Source organism: Haliotis rufescens, unplaced genomic scaffold, assembly GCF_023055435.1.
Source record: "Haliotis rufescens isolate VD_foot unplaced genomic scaffold, xgHalRufe1.0.p SCAF_4, whole genome shotgun sequence".
NCBI lineage: Eukaryota > Metazoa > Mollusca > Gastropoda > Lepetellida > Haliotidae > Haliotis > Haliotis rufescens.
The window spans coordinates 58754082-58776460 of NW_025964112.1; the positions used below are offsets into that span (position 1 = coordinate 58754082).

General features: G+C 41.2%; 1 protein-coding gene across 3 annotated transcripts in view; it reads right to left on the minus strand.

The window, feature by feature from the left end:
- Positions 1-22379, minus strand: part of LOC124114079 (sialin-like) — a 37030-nt gene that overhangs the window by 13714 nt on the left and 937 nt on the right. Inside the window, exons 1-3 of one of the 3 annotated variants that reach the window (XM_046474644.2) lie at positions 12923-13041; positions 1402-1652; positions 555-791 (exon numbers count right to left, since the gene is read on the minus strand). In XM_046474644.2, coding sequence (XP_046330600.2) covers positions 555-791; positions 1402-1652; positions 12923-12968 — 534 coding nt within the window. In that variant the 5' untranslated portion in view covers positions 12969-13041. Of the gene's footprint in view, positions 1-554; positions 792-1401; positions 1653-7064; positions 7202-12922; positions 13042-22379 lie in introns of those variants that run through there. The other 2 variants (XM_046474633.2, XM_046474624.2) reach the window with 2 other exon arrangements.

Genomic DNA, 22379 nt, shown 5'->3' on the forward strand with positions numbered 1-22379 from the left:
GAGTGGGTGGATAATATATGGTGAGATGGGGGGGAAAGGGTGGGTATCATATAGTGGGATGGGGTGGAAAGGGTGGGTATTATATAGTGAGATAGGATGGAAAGGATTGGTATCATATAGTGAGATGGGGTGGAAAGGGTGGGTATTATAAAGTGAGATAGGATGGAAAGGGTGGACATTATATAGTGAGATGGGGTGGAGCGGGTGGAAATTGTATCGTCAGATAGCGTGGAGAAGGTGGTTAGTTTTTGTGATAAGGGTGTAATTTGAAAACCACCTTCGTATATTATGGGTTTTCATTCAGTTTTAGGAAAGGTGAGAAGGGGTGCAAATGTAATAGAATTTTTCAACATCCATTAACTATCTGTTTTAACCGTTCGTTGCCATGGTCAAAATAACTTAATTGACGATTCTGTGAAAGTTTTGAGAAAATGAAAATACCAGTCGTAGAAATAAGAAATACCGAAGCCAGTAAAACAAAAACCTCGTAGCAAGAGACGACATTGTGTTGGACAAGATCCTACGACAGGAATGCACCAGTATCGGTTACTTACTGTGGTGATCCCCGTGATAATCCTGACCGCCAGGAACAGAAAGGGGCTGATTCTGACGGCCAGTGGACTCAGGATACACCCTATTGCTGCTGGAAACATCCCGACAGCTATCACCTTCCTGGGTCCGTATCTCTGAGATAGCCATCCCCCCAGAACCTGGAACCCCGAGGAGTAACCCCAGAAATACCCTCCTAGGAGAACGCCCTGCAACTCCTTACTCCACTCAAACTCGCCATCCTGTAACAAAATGGTTGCTGAAGAATATCTAGTTCGAATAAAGTGAAATGCCACATTCAATTTCTTCAAATTTATCGATTATTGATTTCCGGAAACAAGTGTTGACACACCAGTCAGATTATCCACGTGTTCCATAACCTGCACAGATCACAAGGAGGCAAGGGTGGTCCAACGACCTAATGCGTCTTCACTAAATGTGAAATATTGCGCCCCATAAATTGTGCCAGTTTCCGCTGATCAAGGGTTCATAAAATATACACGTTGTGTAATTTCTTCTGTTTGCTTGGTGAAACTCTTATAGGGGAAGTAGCAATGTGTTTGATTGATGAAACTCTTATAGGGGAAGTAGCAATGTGTTTGATTGATGAAACTCTTATAGGGGAAGTAGCAATGTGTTTGATTGGTGAAACTCTTACAGGGGACGTAAGGGTGTATTTAAAAGGTGAAACTTTCACAGGGGATGTAACAACGTGTTTGAATGGTGAAACTCTCATAGGGGAATTAACGATGTGTTTGAATGGTGAAATTCTTACAAGGGAAGCAACGATGTGTTTGATTGACGAAACTCTCATAGGGGAAGTAACTATGCGTAGACTGGCGAAACCCTCACCTGGTCAGTGGATGATGCAGAGACGCTTCTGCTCCGACACTTGCTGGTGTCCGTCTCTGTTCCTCCCACGCTATATGTCGTGTTAGACCAATCAGAACCGTTGTTAGCAACAGCAGTCGCGTTGGGGTGGCTGCCATGTTTCACCATACACACTATCACGATGCTAAGGTTGGCTCGGATGATTGTGAAGAAAGCGAACCCAGCGAACAGCAAGGCAGATAGCCAGTACCGGCGACATCTCCACCACGGCACTGCAACAGCACATACTGGCATGACAGTACTGGACAACATATTCTTCTGTTAAAATTCACCTTTACCTGGTTGTGCTGTTCTGCTCTTCTGGTGTTCTGCTCTTCTGATATATTCATTCATTCATATAGCTGGAATATTGCGGCGTTGTTTTGATGTCACGAATGTATGGCCCAACTCAATTCCAACTTATGTATTCATACACAAAGCACACAAAGAACATCAATATCTAGCATATAGCTTACATATGCAGCCTACATACAGAGTGGCTCTATACATATGTAGTCACTCCGTAGATTAGTCTTCAGCAACCAATGCTGAATGTAAGAATCGACTAAATGGATCGGCTGGTTAGACTCGCTGACTTGGTTGATCCTTGTCATCGCACCCTAGTTGCGTAAATCAAAGCCCATGATATCAAGTCCAGACTCGATTATTTACAGAGTGCGGTGTTGAACAAAAAACTAATGGACTGAGTGAGTGAGTATGGTTTTACGTCGCTTTTAGTAATATTCCAGCAATAGCACTGCGGGGGACACCACAAATGGGAATCACACAATGTACCCATGTCGGGAATCGAACCCGGGTCTAAGTAGACACTGCTATGTATTCTTGTGTACTCTGTATGGTGACATGACCAAGTACAACAATGTTTATAGACACTATGTATTCTTGTGTACTCTGTATGTTGACATGACCAAGTACAACAATGGATATAGACACTATGTATTCTTGTGTACTCTGTATGGTGACATGACCAAGTACAACAATGTATATAGACACTGTATTCTTGTGTACTCTGTATGTTGACATGACCAAGTACAACAATGGATATAGACACTATGTATTCTTGTGTACTCTGTATGTTGACATGACCTAGTACAACAATGTATATAGACACTGTATTCTTGTGTACTCTGTATGTTGACATGACCAAGTACAACAATGGATATAGACACTATGTATTCTTGTGTACTCTGTATGTTAAAATGACCAAGTACAACAATGTATATAGACACTATGTATTCTTGTGTACTCTGTATGGTGACATGATCAGAAAGAACAATGCATATAGACCCTATGTGTTCTTGTGTACTCTGTATGTTGACATGACCAAGTACAACAATGTACATAGACACTATGTATTCTTGTGTACTCTGTATGTTGACATGACCAAGTACAACAATGTATATAGACACTATGTATTCTTGTGTACTCTGTATGGTGACATGACCTAGTACAACAATGTATATAGACACTATGTATTCTTGTGTACTCTGTATGTTGACATGACCAAGTACAACAATGTATATAGACACTATGTATTCTTGTGTACTCTGTATGGTGACATGACCAAGTACAACAATGTATATAGACACTGCTATGTATTCTTGTGTACTCTGTATGTTGACATGACCTAGTACAACAATGTATATAGACACTATGTATTCTTGTGTACTCTGTATGTTAAAATGACCAAGTACAACAATGTATATAGGCACTATGTATGCTTGTGTACTCTGTATGGTGACATGACCAAGTACAACAATGTACATAGACACTATGTATTCTTGTGTACTCTGTATGGTGACATGACCTAGTACAACAATGTATATAGACACTATGTATTCTTGTGTACTCTGTATGTTGACATGACCAAGTACAACAATGTATATAGACACTATGTATTCCTGTGTACTCTGTATGGTGACATGACCAAGTACAACAATGGATATAGACACTATGTATTCTTGTGTACTCTGTATGTTGACATGACCAAGTACAACAATGTATATAGGCACTATGTATGCTTGTGTACTCTGTATGGTGACATGACCAAGTACAACAATGTATATAGACACTATGTATTCTTGTGTACTCTGTATGGTGACATGACCAAGTACTACAATGTATATAGACACTTCTATGTGTTCTTGTGTACTCTGTATGTTGACATGACCAAGTACAACAATGTATATAGACACTATGTATTCTTGTGTACTCTGTATGGTGACATGACCAAGTACAACAATGTATATAGACACTATGTATTCTTGTGTACTCTGTATGTTGACATGACCAAGTAAAAGACAAAAATAGTTATGGCCATTTTATGGATGGACCACTGATTACCAGTGATGACACCAGGTGTTCGAGAAAAAGGGTAAGCATGTCCTGCCCAATCGTATTGTACTGCACTGTATTGTATGCACTGCATGTATTTGGGTCGATGGTCTTTAATGTGATAAACATTTGAATTGGTAACACCCACCAGTGACGCAGTGAGCATAACAAGGTAAGTGAATAATATTTATACTTTCATATTTGTACTAGCCTCCCATCTGTGGCTAACCATAGCTGTGACCCAATTTCTGTGAAATCACATGTTATTGGCGGATTTCATTTTAAAATGACAAATTCATAATAAGGTATGCAAAATAATGTAATGTTCACAACGTCACAGACTACCGTTCTTGATTAAACTCACATAAAACATATCGAAAGGTTGTTAAATACTGGTGTAAAATACTGAATATGCCTGACACCAGATAAGCAAAAAAATGTTACAACTTAATAGTTCTAGATTGTGTGAATGGAAAGACTAACTGGGTTTAAGAAAATAAACTTAATTTCATACCTGATATACTGACATGGTCCCAGCTGGCAAACAAAAGAGTTCTAAGAGCTTACTGTTTCGGCATAACTTCATCTATTCATCTGAGGCAACAACTAATTTTTGCAAACAACTGCGTCATTACTGATTTTCATTCATCCATTAATATATATTTACCGCTTATCAACGTTTATGCCAAAAGGAATTTGTTTCGTTGGAAACAATTGGTTATTCTCTAGCATTGAAGTTTAACATTTCTATGGTTGTTTACGACATGAGTATTGGTTGATAACAACATCTGGTGTCATATGACACCAAATAATATGTGTATGCCTGAAGTAAATAATATGTTATTCAGGAAACAATAGCTAGAATTAGTTACCCGAACAGACCAAATGTTTATATTTCCCTTTAAAATAACACGTGTTTTAACACACAAAAATGTTAAACAAACACACGTTTGTGCGTACCGTTATACTTGCCCATGTAACCGTCGTATACATGTAAAATATATAAATGTTGTGTGCAGTCATGTGTGGAATTGAATACAAAATTGAAATACGAAACGTGTTCATGAGGCGAGACATTTCAAAACAATATACAATATAAGGTGTTGAAGATCTTAAATAATCGATGAATTCAGTTAAATTGAGTTAAATGTTGTGTCATGATACTTGAAAGAAATACATTTATGTATTTGCGAAATAAAAACATGAGTTTTAAGTAAGGGAACATATTCTCGCCCATGGGCCTGCCCATGGACCAAACCTTTTTCTCGCCCATGGGCGAAATATTTCAATATCGCGATAAAATCGCTGGATTAAGTTAGGGCCACAGTGTAAATATTGAGATTTTGAACATTTTCTTTCTTTTTCCCATGAAAACAACATGTTTATTTTTGTAAATACCCTTGACCGAGACTGGGCAAAGACCGTAGAGTTTCTGGACTATTGGGTTTCCAGAATTAAAATGGAACGTGTTAAAGATATTTTATACAGGTTTGCTTCCGGATATGTCTGGAATAAGGACCTGTACATAATGTATCTATTTTTATATCTGAGTTAGTATACAGACCACGAGCAAGATTGGCATCCAGCACGTTTTTCAAGTTCTAAATTGGTAACCTACGCTTCTTTCAAAATGTCCTTTAGCCTCGAATTCTATATTAAAGAAATGTCCATTTCAAAATTCCGTGCTGCATTAGCTTAACCTAGATGTTCTTCACACCAGCTCCGATTGAAACTGGTAGATATGTTAAAGAAGTAAAATCAGATAGAATATATCATGTATGCCAACACAGATACATAGAAGATGAACACCATGTTGTACTAGTGTGTTATGCTTATGACAATTTCAGGAGTTTGTATATACCCCCCAAAATACTACTTACATCCATTACATAAGTGTAAAATGTAAAAAATCTTGCAACGTTTGTATAGAAGTCAATGTAACTAAGACAATCATTTGGGTCAACAATGTCTATGAACGTACCAATGTATTTATGCTGTTACTCTCTCAAGTAATGATGTAACTGTAGACTGGGCCTGTGGCCTCCACTACTTTATGAATAAAGATTGCATTGGATTAACCTCCCCTCGTCAAAAGACGTTCGATATCCCGCTGTAAATATGAGAGTGAGTGAGTTGGGGTTATCGGTTTATCGCGGCGTGTCAGCTTAATATGGGAGGAAAGCCCGAAGTGATGTAGGTCTCAGACGTTTACCACTTCGGTGAAACCAACAAGCACGGGTATGGTGCTGACAAACCTAGATACATAATCGGGGCGATTCGAACCCACAATCATAGGTTTCTGGTTCCAAGGGACGCAACTCTGCCCAGAGAATTACGGCTCCTTACTCGACACGACCCCCCCCCCCCCCCCCCCCCCCCCCCTTCCCTAACCGCCGGTCTTGTGACGATGAGCATTTGACGTGATGCATGAGTCAAGTCCGGTTTTGTAAATTGTTATTGTACTAATATCGTAGGCGTGCGAGTTCCACAGTTGACGGTTCATCATCACATGTGTGACCGCAGCATTTCTATTATTTACATGAAGTCCAACACATGAGTAGGTTCGGTATACGTGAATATATGTGTGTTGAACACAATACGTTTATGTAATACTCTGTGTCCATGGCAGGACTACGGCATATTCGAAGTGAGTGAGTTTGGTATTTACACTCCATTTAACAATATTTCAGCTCCATCAGGGCATTCCAGGTGAAGCGTGCATGGGGCGCATGATCACCGCGTTGGATTACTCGGTGAGCACGCCACATTTGATAATATTTCAGCTATATCAGAACACTTCGTGCATATGATGCATATAAATGCATGCAGGTCTCGGTCGTTTAAAAAATTAGAAGTATGGTGCAAATAGAATCATGCTCAAGGCGATTCAAAGTCACGATCATATGATCCTGGCATTCCTAAGGGAAACAACTCCTTACAGCGAAAATCCGTACCAAGGGATTTTTCTTGTTATATTGACCATTTCATTTTTTAATCTTAGCGACAAAATGGAATGGGAATAAAACATAGTCAAACTCTAAATTTACGAAACTGTCCTTCTGCTATGACTCCAGAGAAAACTAAAATCTGATTTGACAATAAGAGGTTTCAGATCCTTCTTAGGATCCCCCTCCCCCTTGAAAATCAACTGGTTACTCCCTTACCCCTGTTGTCCCCTGTCAAGGAAGATCAACTATAAAGTTTCCTTCCCCACGTGAAATATCTGCCGTACACCATGTATCAGCATACAAGAGAAACTCATGTTTCCAGACCAGTACAACTACACTCACCTCGTACATGTACCGGGTAGTTGTCCATCTGCTCAGAACAAAGAATATCCCACGATAAGCACGCCAGTTGCTGTGAGCCATGCAACGCAAGCAGCAGGAGAGATCCAGTTACAACTAGTTATTATATATGCTATTTTATCACACCTCCATGTCAGAATGATTAATCTGATTGGTCCACGTGATAAAATACTATGTATCCCGCCTTGCAGGGAAATATTTTTTTTCAGCGGGAGAATAAATCCCTTATACCCACAACGAAGCAATAAGGATTTCTAAGAGACAAGAATAAATTCCTTCTACCCCTTTCGAAGCAAAATGTCGCACGTTCTTCCGAGGCAATGAAAGTCAAGTGACATAGCACGAATTAATCTCAGCTCAATCAAACAGCTGTTTTCTATCGATTTCGAATTGTTCTAATTCTTCTAAATGTCATATTAAAACAATGTCATGTAATTATGTCGGTGAGATAAATTCATTGCAGTATGATTCCTGGGGGTACATGATGTTTTGTGCGTCCCTCAATAGGTTCTATTAAACCAAACGCGGCATACAACCCTATGTACTCCTCGTGATCTTGCTACAACTTATAATAATACACTCACCACTTCGCGCAAGTACATTTCACAAGCTAAACTTGACCTTTGTGAGCTCTATCTCAGGGTCGATGGTACATACTTGAACAGAGTAAGCATCAGGTGTGTGTGTGTGTGTGTGTGTGTGTGTGTGTGTGTGTGTGTGTGTGCGCTCCATGATCACGACTCTCTAATAGTGGTCGATGGTACATACTTGAACAGAGTAAGCATCATGTGTGTGTGTGTGTGTGTGTGTGTGTGTGTGTGTGTGTGTGTGTGCTCCATGATCACGACTCTCTAATAGTGGCCGATGGTACATACTTGAACAGAGTAAGCATCAGGTGTGTGTGTGTGTGTGTGTGTGTGTGTGTGTGTGTGTGTGTTTGCTTCATGATCATGACCCTCTAATAACTGAATGTTTATGGTTTTTTTGTCACAAGGCTATTGAGAGATCGCATTAACACACTTGTTCAATCAGTCGAAACTAATGGGGAAATTAATATTTCTGCGTTGCACATCTTGTTTTATATGCGCTGTAAAGCAGGTTTAACGTCGCTTTAAACAGTATTTTAGTTACGTCACGTCCGAAGTGATAAAGATCCAAACCGCTTACCAAGTGCGACGTATGACAAATGAGTATCGGTGGTTGCAATGTGTAACCTGGCCGACTGTGTGTCCACCAAGCCCTGGACACTGATGCCAGTTTTCGACGTTACACTTTCGGGGAAATTCATCAGCACGTTGGCATGGTGACCGTTTAAATCTAGGATCACAAGGAGCACGGATCTGGTATTCGAACCAACGATCAGCAGATGCTGACACGGCTAAGGGCCGCAACTCTCCACAGCGTATTACAATACACCAATTACAGAAGATTTTCTATATCGAGAGTTTTGGATACCAAAGCCGATTTCTAAATAAACAAGACTCATCAGGAAAAAGGTCTGTGATCACGGGATACTTATAGTCTGGAAGGTAATTTAGTGTTTGTACAATTTACTCAAACACTATTCATACCACACCCTTCACACTTTACCTATAAAATACATAAATATAAATCTAGAACAGTTGATGATTATAGGTGAATTCTTTCTATTTAAGCTAACTGTATTTACAGTCACTTTTAGCCGAGAGCGCACGTCGATTCACGCCTCTACACTTGCATAACCCCTCCATCAATACCCCTGCAGTCACAAAATAGTAGTGCCCTGCATTAACCTATACAGGCAGTTGTGTTATCTATTTTTTAAATCGCTTTCAGCCGAGAGCGCGCGTCGATTCACTCGGTAACGGTAACCCATACACATGCATAACCCCTATAGTCAATATGCCTGCAGTCTCAAACAGCAATGGCCCCTACAGTAACTGTTGTGTTCTATGCCTTTGGTGCAATGGACTGGTCCGTCAGTGATAACGATAGAAAACTTGAGAACTTGAGATAACATCCCATTCAGTTTATCAAACATATTAATCATGACAATGGGCATAGAAGTACAAATTATATATGAGTGCATTAAAACATTTGGGAGATATTGTGTCAATCAGGGCCCACTTGCACAAAGCGATCTTATCGCTAAGATGATCTTAACTCCAATACGTTAACATAGGCTCACAATAGTTGTAGGGCTAAGATCACTTTGTGCACGTGGGCCCAGATTCATTCTGATGCCAAGTTCCGAATCGGTTTGTGGAATCATCAAGCAACAGAAGGTCCTGCAGTCCTCCCCACTTAAAATAGAATCACGAAATATCGCGATGCATAATTAACGAAAATAGCTGTGTGTGCTAGTACTTGTAAAGTGAAAACAAGTCATTTCGCCGATAAGGAATATTACTTAACAGTAATGATAGAAAGTGCAGTGTGCGCCTTTCAAGAAATATCCATTTTGTTTGCGATAAACATCACCAATGAGTTTTGATCACGTGACATGAGGAGACGTGAAGCACGGAGATATACAGAGACATGACGCACGGAGATACAGAGACGTGAAGCACAGATATACAGAGACATGACGCACGAAGATACAACCGTGAAGCACGGCGATACAGAGACATGCAGCACAGATATACAGAGACATGACGCACGGAGATACAACCGTGAAGCACGGCGATACAGAGACATGAAGCACAGAGATACAGAGACATGAAGCACAGAGATACAGAGACATGAAGCACAGAGATACAGAGACATGAAGCACGGAGATACAGAGACATGAAGCACGGAGATGCAGAGACATGAAGCACGGAGATACAGAGACATGACGCACGGAGATACAGAGACATGAAGCACGGAGTTACAGAGACATGAAGAACGGAGATACAATCGTGAAGCACAGATATACAGAGACATAAAGCACGGAGATACAGAGACATGAAGCACGGAGATACAGAGACATGAAGCACAGATATACAGAGACATGAAGCATGGAGATACAGAGACATGAAGCACGGAGATACAGAGACATGAAGCACAGAGATACAGAGACATGAAGCACGGAAATACAGAGACATGAAGCACGGAGATACAACCGTGAAGCACAGATATACAGAGACATGAAGCATGGAGATACAGAGACATGAAGCACGGAGATACAGAGACATGAAGCACGGAGATACAGAGACATGAAGCACGGAGATGCAGAGACATGAAGCACGGAGATACAGAGACATGACGCACGGAGATACAGAGACATGAAGCACGGAGTTACAGAGACATGAAGAACGGAGATACAATCGTGAAGCACAGATATACAGAGACATAAAGCACGGAGATACAGAGACATGAAGCACGGAGATACAGAGACATGAAGCACAGATATACAGAGACATGAAGCATGGAGATACAGAGACATGAAGCACGGAGATACAGAGACATGAAGCACAGAGATACAGAGACATGAAGCACGGAAATACAGAGACATGAAGCACGGAGATACAACCGTGAAGCACAGATATACAGAGACATGAAGCATGGAGATACAGAGACATGAAGCACGGAGATACAGAGACATGAAGCACGGAGATACAGAGACATGAAGCACGGAGATACAACCGTGAAGCATGGAGATACAGAGACATGAAGCACGGAAATACAGAGACATGAAGCACAGAGATACAGAGACATGAAGCACGGAGATACAGAGACATGAAGCACGGAGATACAGAGACATGAAGCACGGAGATACAACCGTGAAGCACAGATATACAGAGACATGAAGCATGGAGATACAGAGACATGAAGCACGGAGATACAGAGACATGAAGCAAGGAGATACAGAGACATGAAGCCCGGAGATACAGAGACATGAAGCACAGAGATACAGATACATGACGCACGGAGATACAGAGACATGAAGCACGGAGATACAGAGACATGAAGCACGGATATACAGGGACATAAAGCATGGACATACCGAGACATGAAGCACGGAGATGCAGAGACATGAGTCACGGAGATACAGGCGTGGAGCACGGAGATACAGAGACATGAAGCAAGGAGATACAGAGACATGAAGCACGGAGATACAGTGACATGAAGCAAGGAGATACAGAGACATGAAGCACGGAGATACAGGCGTGGAGCACGAGGTCACAGGGACATGAGTCACAGAGACACAGAGAGTTCGACTTTAGAAAGTTACAGGCACAGTGACCGGGTACGCCACAATTAACTACACAAATACAGACTTGAGCCTAAAGACACAAGTCTGTGAAACATCCAGGCGAGCAATTTGAATGTTGCAAATGTGCACCTCAGCATTCGGTTTCGTGGATTCAGCGGATTTTTCTAAACTAAAATGATTGTGATGGTATGCTGGTATTTCTTTTCAGACACTATAACCACGAATATATTTGTTTTAGGTTCAACGATTCTTTACAGAAATTCTCAATGTCGGTCGTAAAAACAGTTTAATCCTAACACGTTTTCTTTTCTTTTACTGATCACATTTTCACTCTAAAAACAAGCTTTGAGCCCAGGCCTTTTGGAGTGATTGTTCCTAAACATATCTCATATAACTGGTGTTTAATAATCACCACAGCTCGCGATATAGTCAACACACACGACTATTCATAATTGTACATCCGTTCGGTCTGTTTCATACCGCAAACAAGCCTTGGGGAAAGACGTGCCCGCTCCCGAACGCAATTGCATAGTTCACGCCAGTGTGTGTCGAGACAGTACACTCACAAACGTATTTTACATGTTCATCTGTTTGTCAGTTTGGGCATGTACAATCTGAATAATGTACATAATTTAGCTGTTTTGTGAAATATCCATGTTTAATTTTCTCCATAGTTGCAAGCCTATATACATGGTTTTTTTTATGTTTATTCATGAAATCATTTATTTTTATTCATTTAAAACGAGTTTATTTTGGCGTTTGTATAAAGACGCATGTTTTTATTGTTTTTTGTTGTTGTTTGTTTTTGTTTTGTTTGTTGTTTTTTGTTGTTGTTGGGGGTAGGTGGAATACAATTTCTTGCCATTGAAATTTATTTAAAATTGCTTCGAATTGTTGCACTGACTTAAATTGAGTGTCGGAGTTAGATTTAGATTTTATTCAGAATATATATGTTTACATAATAGTTTACTTTTTCAGTTCGTCAGAAATAATGATTGAAAAAGGACACATTTGAGAAGAGAGCGAACCATAGTCTCGGCGATACCTAGCATGCACAAATACTGAGAGGCTTTGAAAGACGTGTATTTCGTGGTATGTGTAAGCCTGCATATTTAGACATCTTGAAGAAATGGCCAGGTCGGTAGTTGTAGGTTTACAACTGTTCGAGCATTATGATGTACGAGACATAACATATTCGGCCCGATCATCAAGTTATTTAAAATTGTGAAGTCGGTCACCTCCATCATGAGGAAAACCACCATCCTAAAAAATATTCTCTTTTAAAACATCCTCCAAGCCAACAACCATTAGGTTAACGGTTTAAGATCAGCATTGCTTTAGGAGCTCAGTTTTTTTTCCAACATAGATGCTCAATTGTTTTTTAACAAAACAATAACGAACCGTATTCTTTGGACACGTGTCTTCAAGTAAAAGTCACAGTGATGTTCCTACAATAAAAGGCATATGTACAACAAGGGCTTGAATCTTTTTCACCACCCACCCACATCCCGTGAAAATCAACTGGTTACTCCCTAACCCCTGTTGTCCCCTGTCAAGGAAGATCAACTCTTAACTCTCCTTCCCCACGTGATATATCTGCCGTACACCATGTATCAGCATACAAGAGAAACTCATGTTTCCAGACCAGTACATCTACACTCACCTCGTACAGGTGCCGTACAGTTATCCATCTGCTCAGAACGCAGCATATCCCACGAAAAGCACGTCAGTTGCTGTCTGCCATGCACCGCAAGCAGCAGGAGGGACCCGGTTAGAACTAGTTATTATATATGCCATAATAATACACTAACCACTTCGCGCAAGTACATTTCACAAGCTAAACCTGACCTTTGTGAGCTCTATGTCATGGCCGATGGTACATACTTGAATAGAGTTAGCATCAGATATATAAATGTGTGTGTGTGTGTGTGTGTGTGTGTGTGTGTGTGTGTTTGCTTCTCTAATAGTGACTGAATGTGTATTTGACACAAGGATATAGCGATATATAATAAACATACATGTTCAATCAGTCGAAACTAGTGGGGACATTAAAATATCTCTGCGTTGCACATCTTGTGCATGTATTGTATGTACTGTAAGTCTAGATTAACTTGACGCCGCTTTAAACGGTATTTTAGTTATATATCAGGGCGTCAGTTTAAATGTGGAGGTAATTCCGAAGTGATACAGATCACGAGGCAAGGGCGTTAACTGACAACAAGGTCGTGTGAGGTGCCGCAATTCGCTGTGCAGAGTTGCGTCCCTTGGGCACGCCAGAAACCTATGGTTGTGGGTTCAATTCCGGTTCGCCCCGATTATGTTTCTAGGTTTGTCAGCACCATACCAATGCTCGTGGGTTTCACCGAAGTGGTAAACGTCTGAGACCTGCATCACTTCGGGCTTTCCTCCCACATTAAGCTGACACGCCGTGATGTAACTGGAAAACTATTTAAATCGGCGTTAAACCCAATTCTCTCACTCACTCACACTACACCCTTTGAATTTGTCTATGAAATACCTGTACATAACTAGATTTATACATGTAATTTATGATAATAGTGAAAATCTGTCTATATAAGCTAACTGTATTTACAATCACTTTCAGCCGAGAGCGCACGTCGATTCACGCCTCTACACTTGCATAACCCCTCCATCAATACCGATTCACTCCGTAACGGTAACCCATACACATGCATAACCCCTGTAGTTAATATGCCTGCAGTCTCAAACAGCAATGGCCCCTACAGTAACTGTTGTGTTCTATGCCTTTGGTGCAATGGACTGGTCCATCAATGATTACGATAGAACATTTTGTTGAATGAAGCGGAGACAACATCCCACTGAGACATACATATTAATCATGTATATGATCACTGAAGTAAAACAATATATGACTGCATTATAACAATGTGGAAATGAATGATACAAAAAATATTCATATTGAGTCAGTCAGGTTGATTCTGATGCAATGTTCCCAATCGCGTGGTGGAACAGACATGCAACAGTAGGTCCTACACATAAACTCACGAAATATCGCGATGATTAATCACCGAGGACAGCTGCAAGTGGCGATGTACGTACGTTGTACACGTGGTTAAATATAACGTTAAATAGTAGGACCCCCATGTTTGCTCATACTTTGCAAATGAAAACGAGTCATTTCCCCGTAAAGGAATATTACATGCTTGTCGTAAGAGGCGGCTATGCTTGTCGTAAGAGGCGACTATGCTTGTCCTAAGAGGCGACTATGCTTGTCGTAAGAGGCGACTATGCTTGTCGTACGAGGCGACTATGCTTGCCGTAACAGGCGACTATGCTTGCCGTAACAGGCGACTATGCTTGTCGTAAGAAGCAGCTATGCTTGTCGTAAGAGGCGACTATGCCTGTCGTAAGAGGCGACTATGCTTGTCGTAAGAGGCGACTATGCTTGCCCTAAGAGGCGACTATGCTTGTCGTAAGGGGCGACTATGCTTGCCCTAAGAGGCGACTATGCTTGTCGTAAGAGGCGAGTATGCTTGTCATAAGAGGCGACTATGCTTGCCGTAAGAGGCGACTATGATTGTCGTAAGAGGCGACTATGCTTGCCGTAAGAGGCGACTATGCTTGCCCTAAGAGGCGACTATGCTTGCCGTAAGAGGCGACTATGCTTGTCGTAAGAGGCGACTATGCTTGCCGTAAGAGGCGACTATGCTTGCAGTAAGAGGCGACTATGTTTGTCGTAAGAGGGGACTAACGGGATCGGGTGGTCCGGCTCGCTGACTTGGCATGTCATCGTATCGTAACTGCGTGAATCGATGCTCATGATGTCAATCCCTGGATTGTCTGGTCCAGACTGGATTATTTTCAGACCGCTGTCATATAGCTGGAATATTGCTGAGTGCGGCGTTAAACAACAAACAAACAAACAAACTTACAGTAATTTCTTGGTCAGTTGCGCTTTAAGCGTTGTTTTATTTCAGTTCGTGCTGGTACGTACGCTGCACACGCGGCTAAATACAATCTTATTAAAATCAGATCTTAGTTCTCGCTACCGCTAAACAAAGATCTGAGGACATCTCATTACGGGTCACATCTGACCGACCTTGCGCGAACTTTGACCGACCAATGGAATGACCTATCAGAAGGCAGCTTTCTCGTGCTTTACGGCACTAATTTCAAAATGGCGACTACGCTTCGAAACATATTTTGACAAATTCTCGATTACAAATTTGAAACCTGAACAAAAAAACATTCTGGAATGGCTAATAGATGGTCTAGATTGTAAGGATTCAGTCGTTAAACCCGTAACTATCGTTCGGAATACCCCATGTTAAAGTTTTCGAGATTGCATGATTAGAAATCACATTCCGACTGTCACTTTCATAATCTAGTAAACGACGCACTGATTGGTCGGATGAAAGGTTTTTCTTACGTGACCCCTAATGGGATGTCTTCAGATCTTTGTTTAGCGGTAGCGAGAACTAAGATCTGATTTTAATGAGATTGGGCTAAACATAACGTTAAATAGTAGGACCCCATGTGTGATGATACTCATCAAGTGAAAACAAGTCATTCCGCCTAAATATAAACGCTCGTTGTCACATGACTGCCGACCACTACCCGGATTGAAACCACGTGATCAAAACTCAACGCTGATGTTCATGGCTAGCAATCACAAGGAACATCAGTTCCATCAGTGTAAAATTTAATATCTAACTTAATTAGTTTTTGAAAATATTTGTCCCCATTGAGAGCGGGCGGACGTATGAACTCCGTTCCTATATCCCACACCCCACTTCGTGGCGAGGGAAAAATTACAATTTAGAAGGATGGTACTCAAACTGATTGGAATACGTATTTAATGTATTCAATAATATGTACATTATTGGATGTTGTATGATAATGATTCTGCTAGGTATAATTCAATATGTAACAAGCATTGTCAATCCTTTTATATCATGTTCATCGGATATAGTTATACCTTTAAATGATTGTAAACATGCTGTACTTGATTGCAAGCATTCAATCTGTGGCTGCCGACATTAATTGACTCTGCAGCTGACAAATAAATAAATTCACAGTTTATTCACTGAGGTCTTGTGGTATTGTGTGGGTTGATCGTGTACAGTGGTAGCTCTGCTTTGCGAGTGCCCCCTCCCTCCGCCACACGCTTACGCACGCAGGCACGCACACACGCACGCACGCACACACACACACACACACACACACTCACATATATATAACCATATACAGTCATGCTCCGCTTATACAGACTTCAGATATCCGGAAACCTCCGTTCCCGAACGAATTTAATTCAAAACGAAATAATTACTATATAAATTTACCCGTATATACGGAAATTCAGTTTCCGGAACCGGATGGTCATTTTCACACACAAAACACTGAAATGCACACAAAATTGTCTCACTTTCCCGGACAATACACTTCCGCATTCAGATGTATCTGTTTGCGCTGTCATCTGTCATGAGTTGCACGAGGCATGACTGTAACTATCTCATAAGGAAGAGAATATGTGGAAGTCAACTTCTTTATCATGAGGAACACCTGTCTCGCTTTGCGCTTTTAGCTTAGGTAGACAGAAGCCCCGGAAGTCTGATTTTGTATAAATAGAATACGACCTCGGTCATCTGTATAGCATTTCATGATTAAGAGCATGTGTATTCATGCTATGTATTAGGGAAACCCATCACTAAGTAACCATATTGTAAATTTAATGAAAACTGTTATGAAATATCTAGATCTAATATCCATTGCAGAATGTTGGAAATACGATCCTGTCGTGTTATGAGTGAGTGAGTGAGTGAGTATGGTTTTACGCCGCTTTTAGCAATATTCCAGCAATATCACGGCGGCTGTCGTGTTATGCGGAAATTTACAACGTGTATTACATAATTTGTTGTGGAATATGTTGTTGTGGAATTATCACACATGTTACATGTACACACGGAAAAAACTGTTCCAGCAAACCTGTCAATAGCGCATTTATCACAGTATCAATAAAAGGAAAACAAATCGAAACCGACACTTACAGCACATCGTATCCATAAGCAGTTAACTCACATGCAAAAATGGTTTTGCTGTTATCATTTTAGAAATTGAGTTGATGTTTTCAGTGGTTGTATTATTCTGGTATCTCGTGTATCATCGACAGAAACTAGGGCCGGGGTTCCACATAAGAAACCATGACACATCCGTTTACAATATGGCGTCGACTCACGTTAGATGTCGTGGACACACTTTTGAAATCTTATTTTTTTTTGCTTCAAATTATAAAACGGTTAGGGTTATTCATTCACACGGTCACGTGGTTTGATCAATCACACGTGACTCTAAATCCTTCATATAAAAAACATCAGTCATTTGGGGAATAGTAAATCTTTCTGACCAGTCTGATCAGATTTCTTTTTCAAATTGGTTGTCTGATACTTAAATAGTTACGTGCATGTGACATGGATGCATAATTAAAATTCGCCGTCATCCGCTTGAAGATCAATCATGGCAGACAAAGGTTGCGACACGCGGTTATCACTTTAGGGGAGACCAGGGCAAAGCGAGAAAGCGTTACCGCCCCTTATCTGCCGACAGATGGCGTGATTTTAAGTTATCATCCAATGGGAGCAGGCGTTAAGAAACGCCCAAAACCACGCTGACGCCATATGTACGAGTAGTGAAGATACCTTTCTAAAAGAAAATGTGATTCTGCTGTAAGAGTTTATAGAAGATATGGTGAGAAACTATATCAGAAAAACTAAACAAGGCAGCTATGGTTGTGAAGCCTTATAGCGTGCACTAGATGATATCAAATCAGGAAAATCTATTCGTCAAGCATCAAGGGAGTATGAAATTCCCAGGAGGAAACTCCAGCGGCACGCTAAAGGACAGGTTGAAAAGCCCGGGTCATTAGGCAAATTTAGGGAGGTATTCAATGAGAAATTCTGTGTATGCATGGATGTTTTACGGATTGACCTCCACTGACATTCGTTCATTGGCCATTACACTTGCAGAACAAAATGGCCATGACCACCCTTTTAACGAAGCAACACACAAGGCAGGGGGAGATTGGTTGAAGGGCTTTATGAAGCGACATTCAGATTTATCCATCCGAAAGCCTAAAGCTACCAGTATATCCAGAGCTGTTGCTTTTAACCATCTGTGAACATTTTTTTCAACCTCAAGGCCGAGATGGAGAATCTTTTTTTCCAGCTAGATTCAATCTGGAATAGGGGCGAAATTGGTAATACCAATGTCCATCGTCCACGTAACATTTGGTCAAAATGATGAAAAAAAAAAGTTTGAAAGGTCACGAGTGGTAAAAGGGGAAGAACTATGAATGCGATCTGTTGCATGAATTCATCTGGCGCCTACATACCTCCAATGCTTATATTCCCCCGAAAGAGAATGTTGCCTGCTTTGATTAAAGAGCACCACCAGGGTCTATTGGAAAGGCAAGTGATAATGGATGGATTAACCATGATCTGTTCCTCTGTTGGCTTGAGCATTTTGTACAGTATGCAAAGTACTCTCAAGAGCGAAAGTGCTTGCTCATTCTGGATGGGCAGTAGCCACAATACTCTGGAGGCTGTCAATTATGCACGGGATCATGGAATTGTCATTATTGTGTTACCTCCACATACCACTCACAAGCTGCAACCCCTAGACAGGACGTTCTTTGGGCCTCTCAAGGCTAACTACAACACAGGAGCTCACAAGAGGATGATAATGAACCCAGGCAGTAGAGTTTCATTCTTAGACATGGCACAATTGTTCGGCGTTACCTACACGGGGATGGCAACAATGCTGAAAGCAACCAATGACTTTTCCTGCACTGGGATAAGACCCTTAACCCGGATGTTTGCACTGATGACGATTCTGTGGGCTCCGCTGTGACTGATGAATCCAAGCCTGAAACACAACTTGCCCAAACAGCCTTGCCTCAAGGCAATCCCGAGTCAGAACCTAGGGCAACATCAGATGCCATACTGCCACCAGACAAGCCAGATTCAGAGACTGGAACATGCGATGCAGTACTGCCACCAGACAATCCAGATTGAGAACCTGGAACATCAGATGTCTTAATGCCACCAGACAAGCCTGATTCAGGGACTGGAACATCCGATGCAGTATTGCCACCAGACAAGCCAGATTCAGAGCCTGGGACATCCGATGCAGTATTGCCACCAGACAAGCCAGATTCAGAACCTGGAACATCCGATGTCTTAATGCCACCAGACAAGCCAGATTCAGAGACTGGAACATGCGACGTAGTATTGCCACCAGACAAGCCAGATTCAGAGCCTGGGACATCCGATGCAGTATTGCCACCAGACAAGCCAGATTCAGAACCTGGAACATCAGATGTCTTAATGCCACCAGACAAGCCAGATTCAGAGACTGGAACATGCGACGTAGTATTGCCACCAGACAAGCCAGATTCAGAGCCTGGGACATCCGATGCAGTATTGCCACAAGACAAGCCAGATTCAGAACCTGGAACATCCGATGCAGTATTGCCACCAGACAAGCCTGATTCAGAGCCTGTAACATCCGATGCAGTGTTGCCACCAGACAAGCCAGATTCAGAGCCTGGAACATCCGATGCAGTATTGCCACCAGACAAGCCTGATTCAGAGACTGGAACATCCGATGCAGTATTGCCACCAGACAAGCCTGATTCAGAGACTGGAACATCCGATGCAGTATTGCCACCAGACAAGCCAGATTCAGAGCCTGGAACATCCGATGTAGTATTGCCACCAGACAAGCCTGATTCAGAGACTGGAACATCCGATGCAGTATTGCCACCAGACAAGCCAGATTCAGAGCCTGGAACATCCGATGCAGTATTGCCACCAGACAAGCCTGATTCAGAGACTGGAACATCCGATGCAGTATTGCCACCAGACAAGCCAGATTCAGAGCCTGGAACATCCGATGTAGTATTGCCACCAGACAAGCCAGATTCAGAGACTGGAACATCCGATGCAGTATTGCCACCAGACAAGCCAGATTCAGAGCCTGGAACATCCGATGCAGTATTGCCACCAGACAAGCCAGATTCAGAGCCTGGAGCATCCGATGCAGTATTGCCGCCAGATCAACCAGGGTTACATGCATCAACTCTTTCAGATCTGACTGCAGGTCCTTCAGACGAACCCCAACCAGATGTTAGAAGACAGACTGAAGCTCCTTCACCACTGCCAGTGAAACGCAAGATACGGAACCGAAGGAGAAAGTATGTCTCTTCTATGGTAGTTACATAATCATCTTTCAAGAAAATGGTGGGGAAAGGACAAAAGAGATCAAAGAAAACCGGTAGCAAGGCAAACCAGAAAGCTTGCAGATGAGTCGGAGGTATGGCACTGTTTGTACTGCAACAAATTGTACTAAGAGCCACTTACTGAGAACTGGCTTCAGTGCATTAAGTGTATCAATGGTCTTAAGAAAAAGTTAAGACAAATGTTGTATTCTATTGTTTAAACTTAGATCTAGTTATATTTGATAATGCATATGAGCAGCAGAAGGAGTGAGTTATTGTAGACAATTTGATAGAAAAGTGTTGGTCTGCAAAACTCATGTTACAGTTATTATTTAGTTTTGGAGTTACCTTCTATTCATTCTTGTGAACTGACTGAATTAACTGTCATTTAATTTTATATGCAGTAATTATAGAAACTGGAAAATATATTATCGTCGAGCTGTTAGTGTGGTAAAGTGGCCAAGCACTGGTATTTTTGCCCCAACCTACAGGGCAAAGTGGCCAGTTTTGTCAATACATATTGACATAGATGGAACTTAATACAGCTGTGGATGATTTTAATAACATGTACCATAATGGTGTCAACTGAAAGGCTGTTGCAGTTGTGCTATGATTTTAATTCTTTGTTTACAGCATTTAGACGAACGTGTAATAGGGTGCGCTTTGCTAATCTCACTATATTTCGCAATCCGCAGTATGGTTTGTTTGTTTGTTTATTGAATAACGCTGGAATCAGCATTATTCCAGACATATGACAGCGGTCTGCAACCCATGCTTGCCGTAAGAGCCGACTAACGGCATCAGGTGGTCAGGCTCGCTGACTTGGTTGATGCATGTCATCGTATCCCAATTGCGTGGATCGATGCTCATGATATCCATCACTGGATTGTCTGGTCCAGACTCAATTATTAACAGACCGCCGTCATATAGGTGGAATACTGCTGAATGCGGCGTTAAACAACAAACGAACGAACGAACGAATGTTGTGTTTCTCCTCCTGACATTAATTTTGTATTACATATATATCTAAGGTTGTATTTTATGCGTTTTATTTCGGATACTGTCCTAGGTTAACACTGGTTATCTCAGGTTGGATCTAGTCTGTCGTATCCCGCATATTTACTGCGTAATTACCATAAGCATTTCTAAACCCCATCACGATGTCTCGTCTGTCACAAAATGCATACATATCATTGTATATTTAGTCATGGTCCTGTCAATCTAAGTTTCATTTGTACACACGCTTCACATTAAAAACATTGATATCGATATGGTCATGGCATATTTTATTATGTTATGGTTGAGTGGGAATTTCCTTCATTAAGGAATGACGTCGCTGAATGATTTTGGCTGCATGGTGGAGATCGCTGTTCGCGCCGCGCGACTTCATTGTTTAATGAAGACATATTACTTGCAAATGTAGTTCAGTCTCTAAAAGCGTTTTACAATATCTCCATCAATGTCGTAATTTCATCAGATCGCGTTGACTATTATTACACGCATTTGTTTTCAAATTGAGCATTAATCCATTATTCTATTTTGCGACCCACTCAGATGGCAGTTTCGAAAACGATTTACTTCTTCCAGATATATAAAAAACGAACTTTTATTTTAAAACAAATAATCACAGAATCCCCATTGAGACTGAAAGCGTGTACTGTACATAATTCTCAATTAAGTGGAGGTGAATTTTATTATCTATTTTAAAGAATACAACGTCACATGGTCTAACCTTGCAAAATACCGTCGATTGTTTTTGAAGAACAAAATCTGAACCATAAAGACCGTCTCAAAGTTTAAAATATATCTATGTTTTTAAGCATCCCAATATGAAACGAAATTAATACTTTGTCATCCTGCTGTG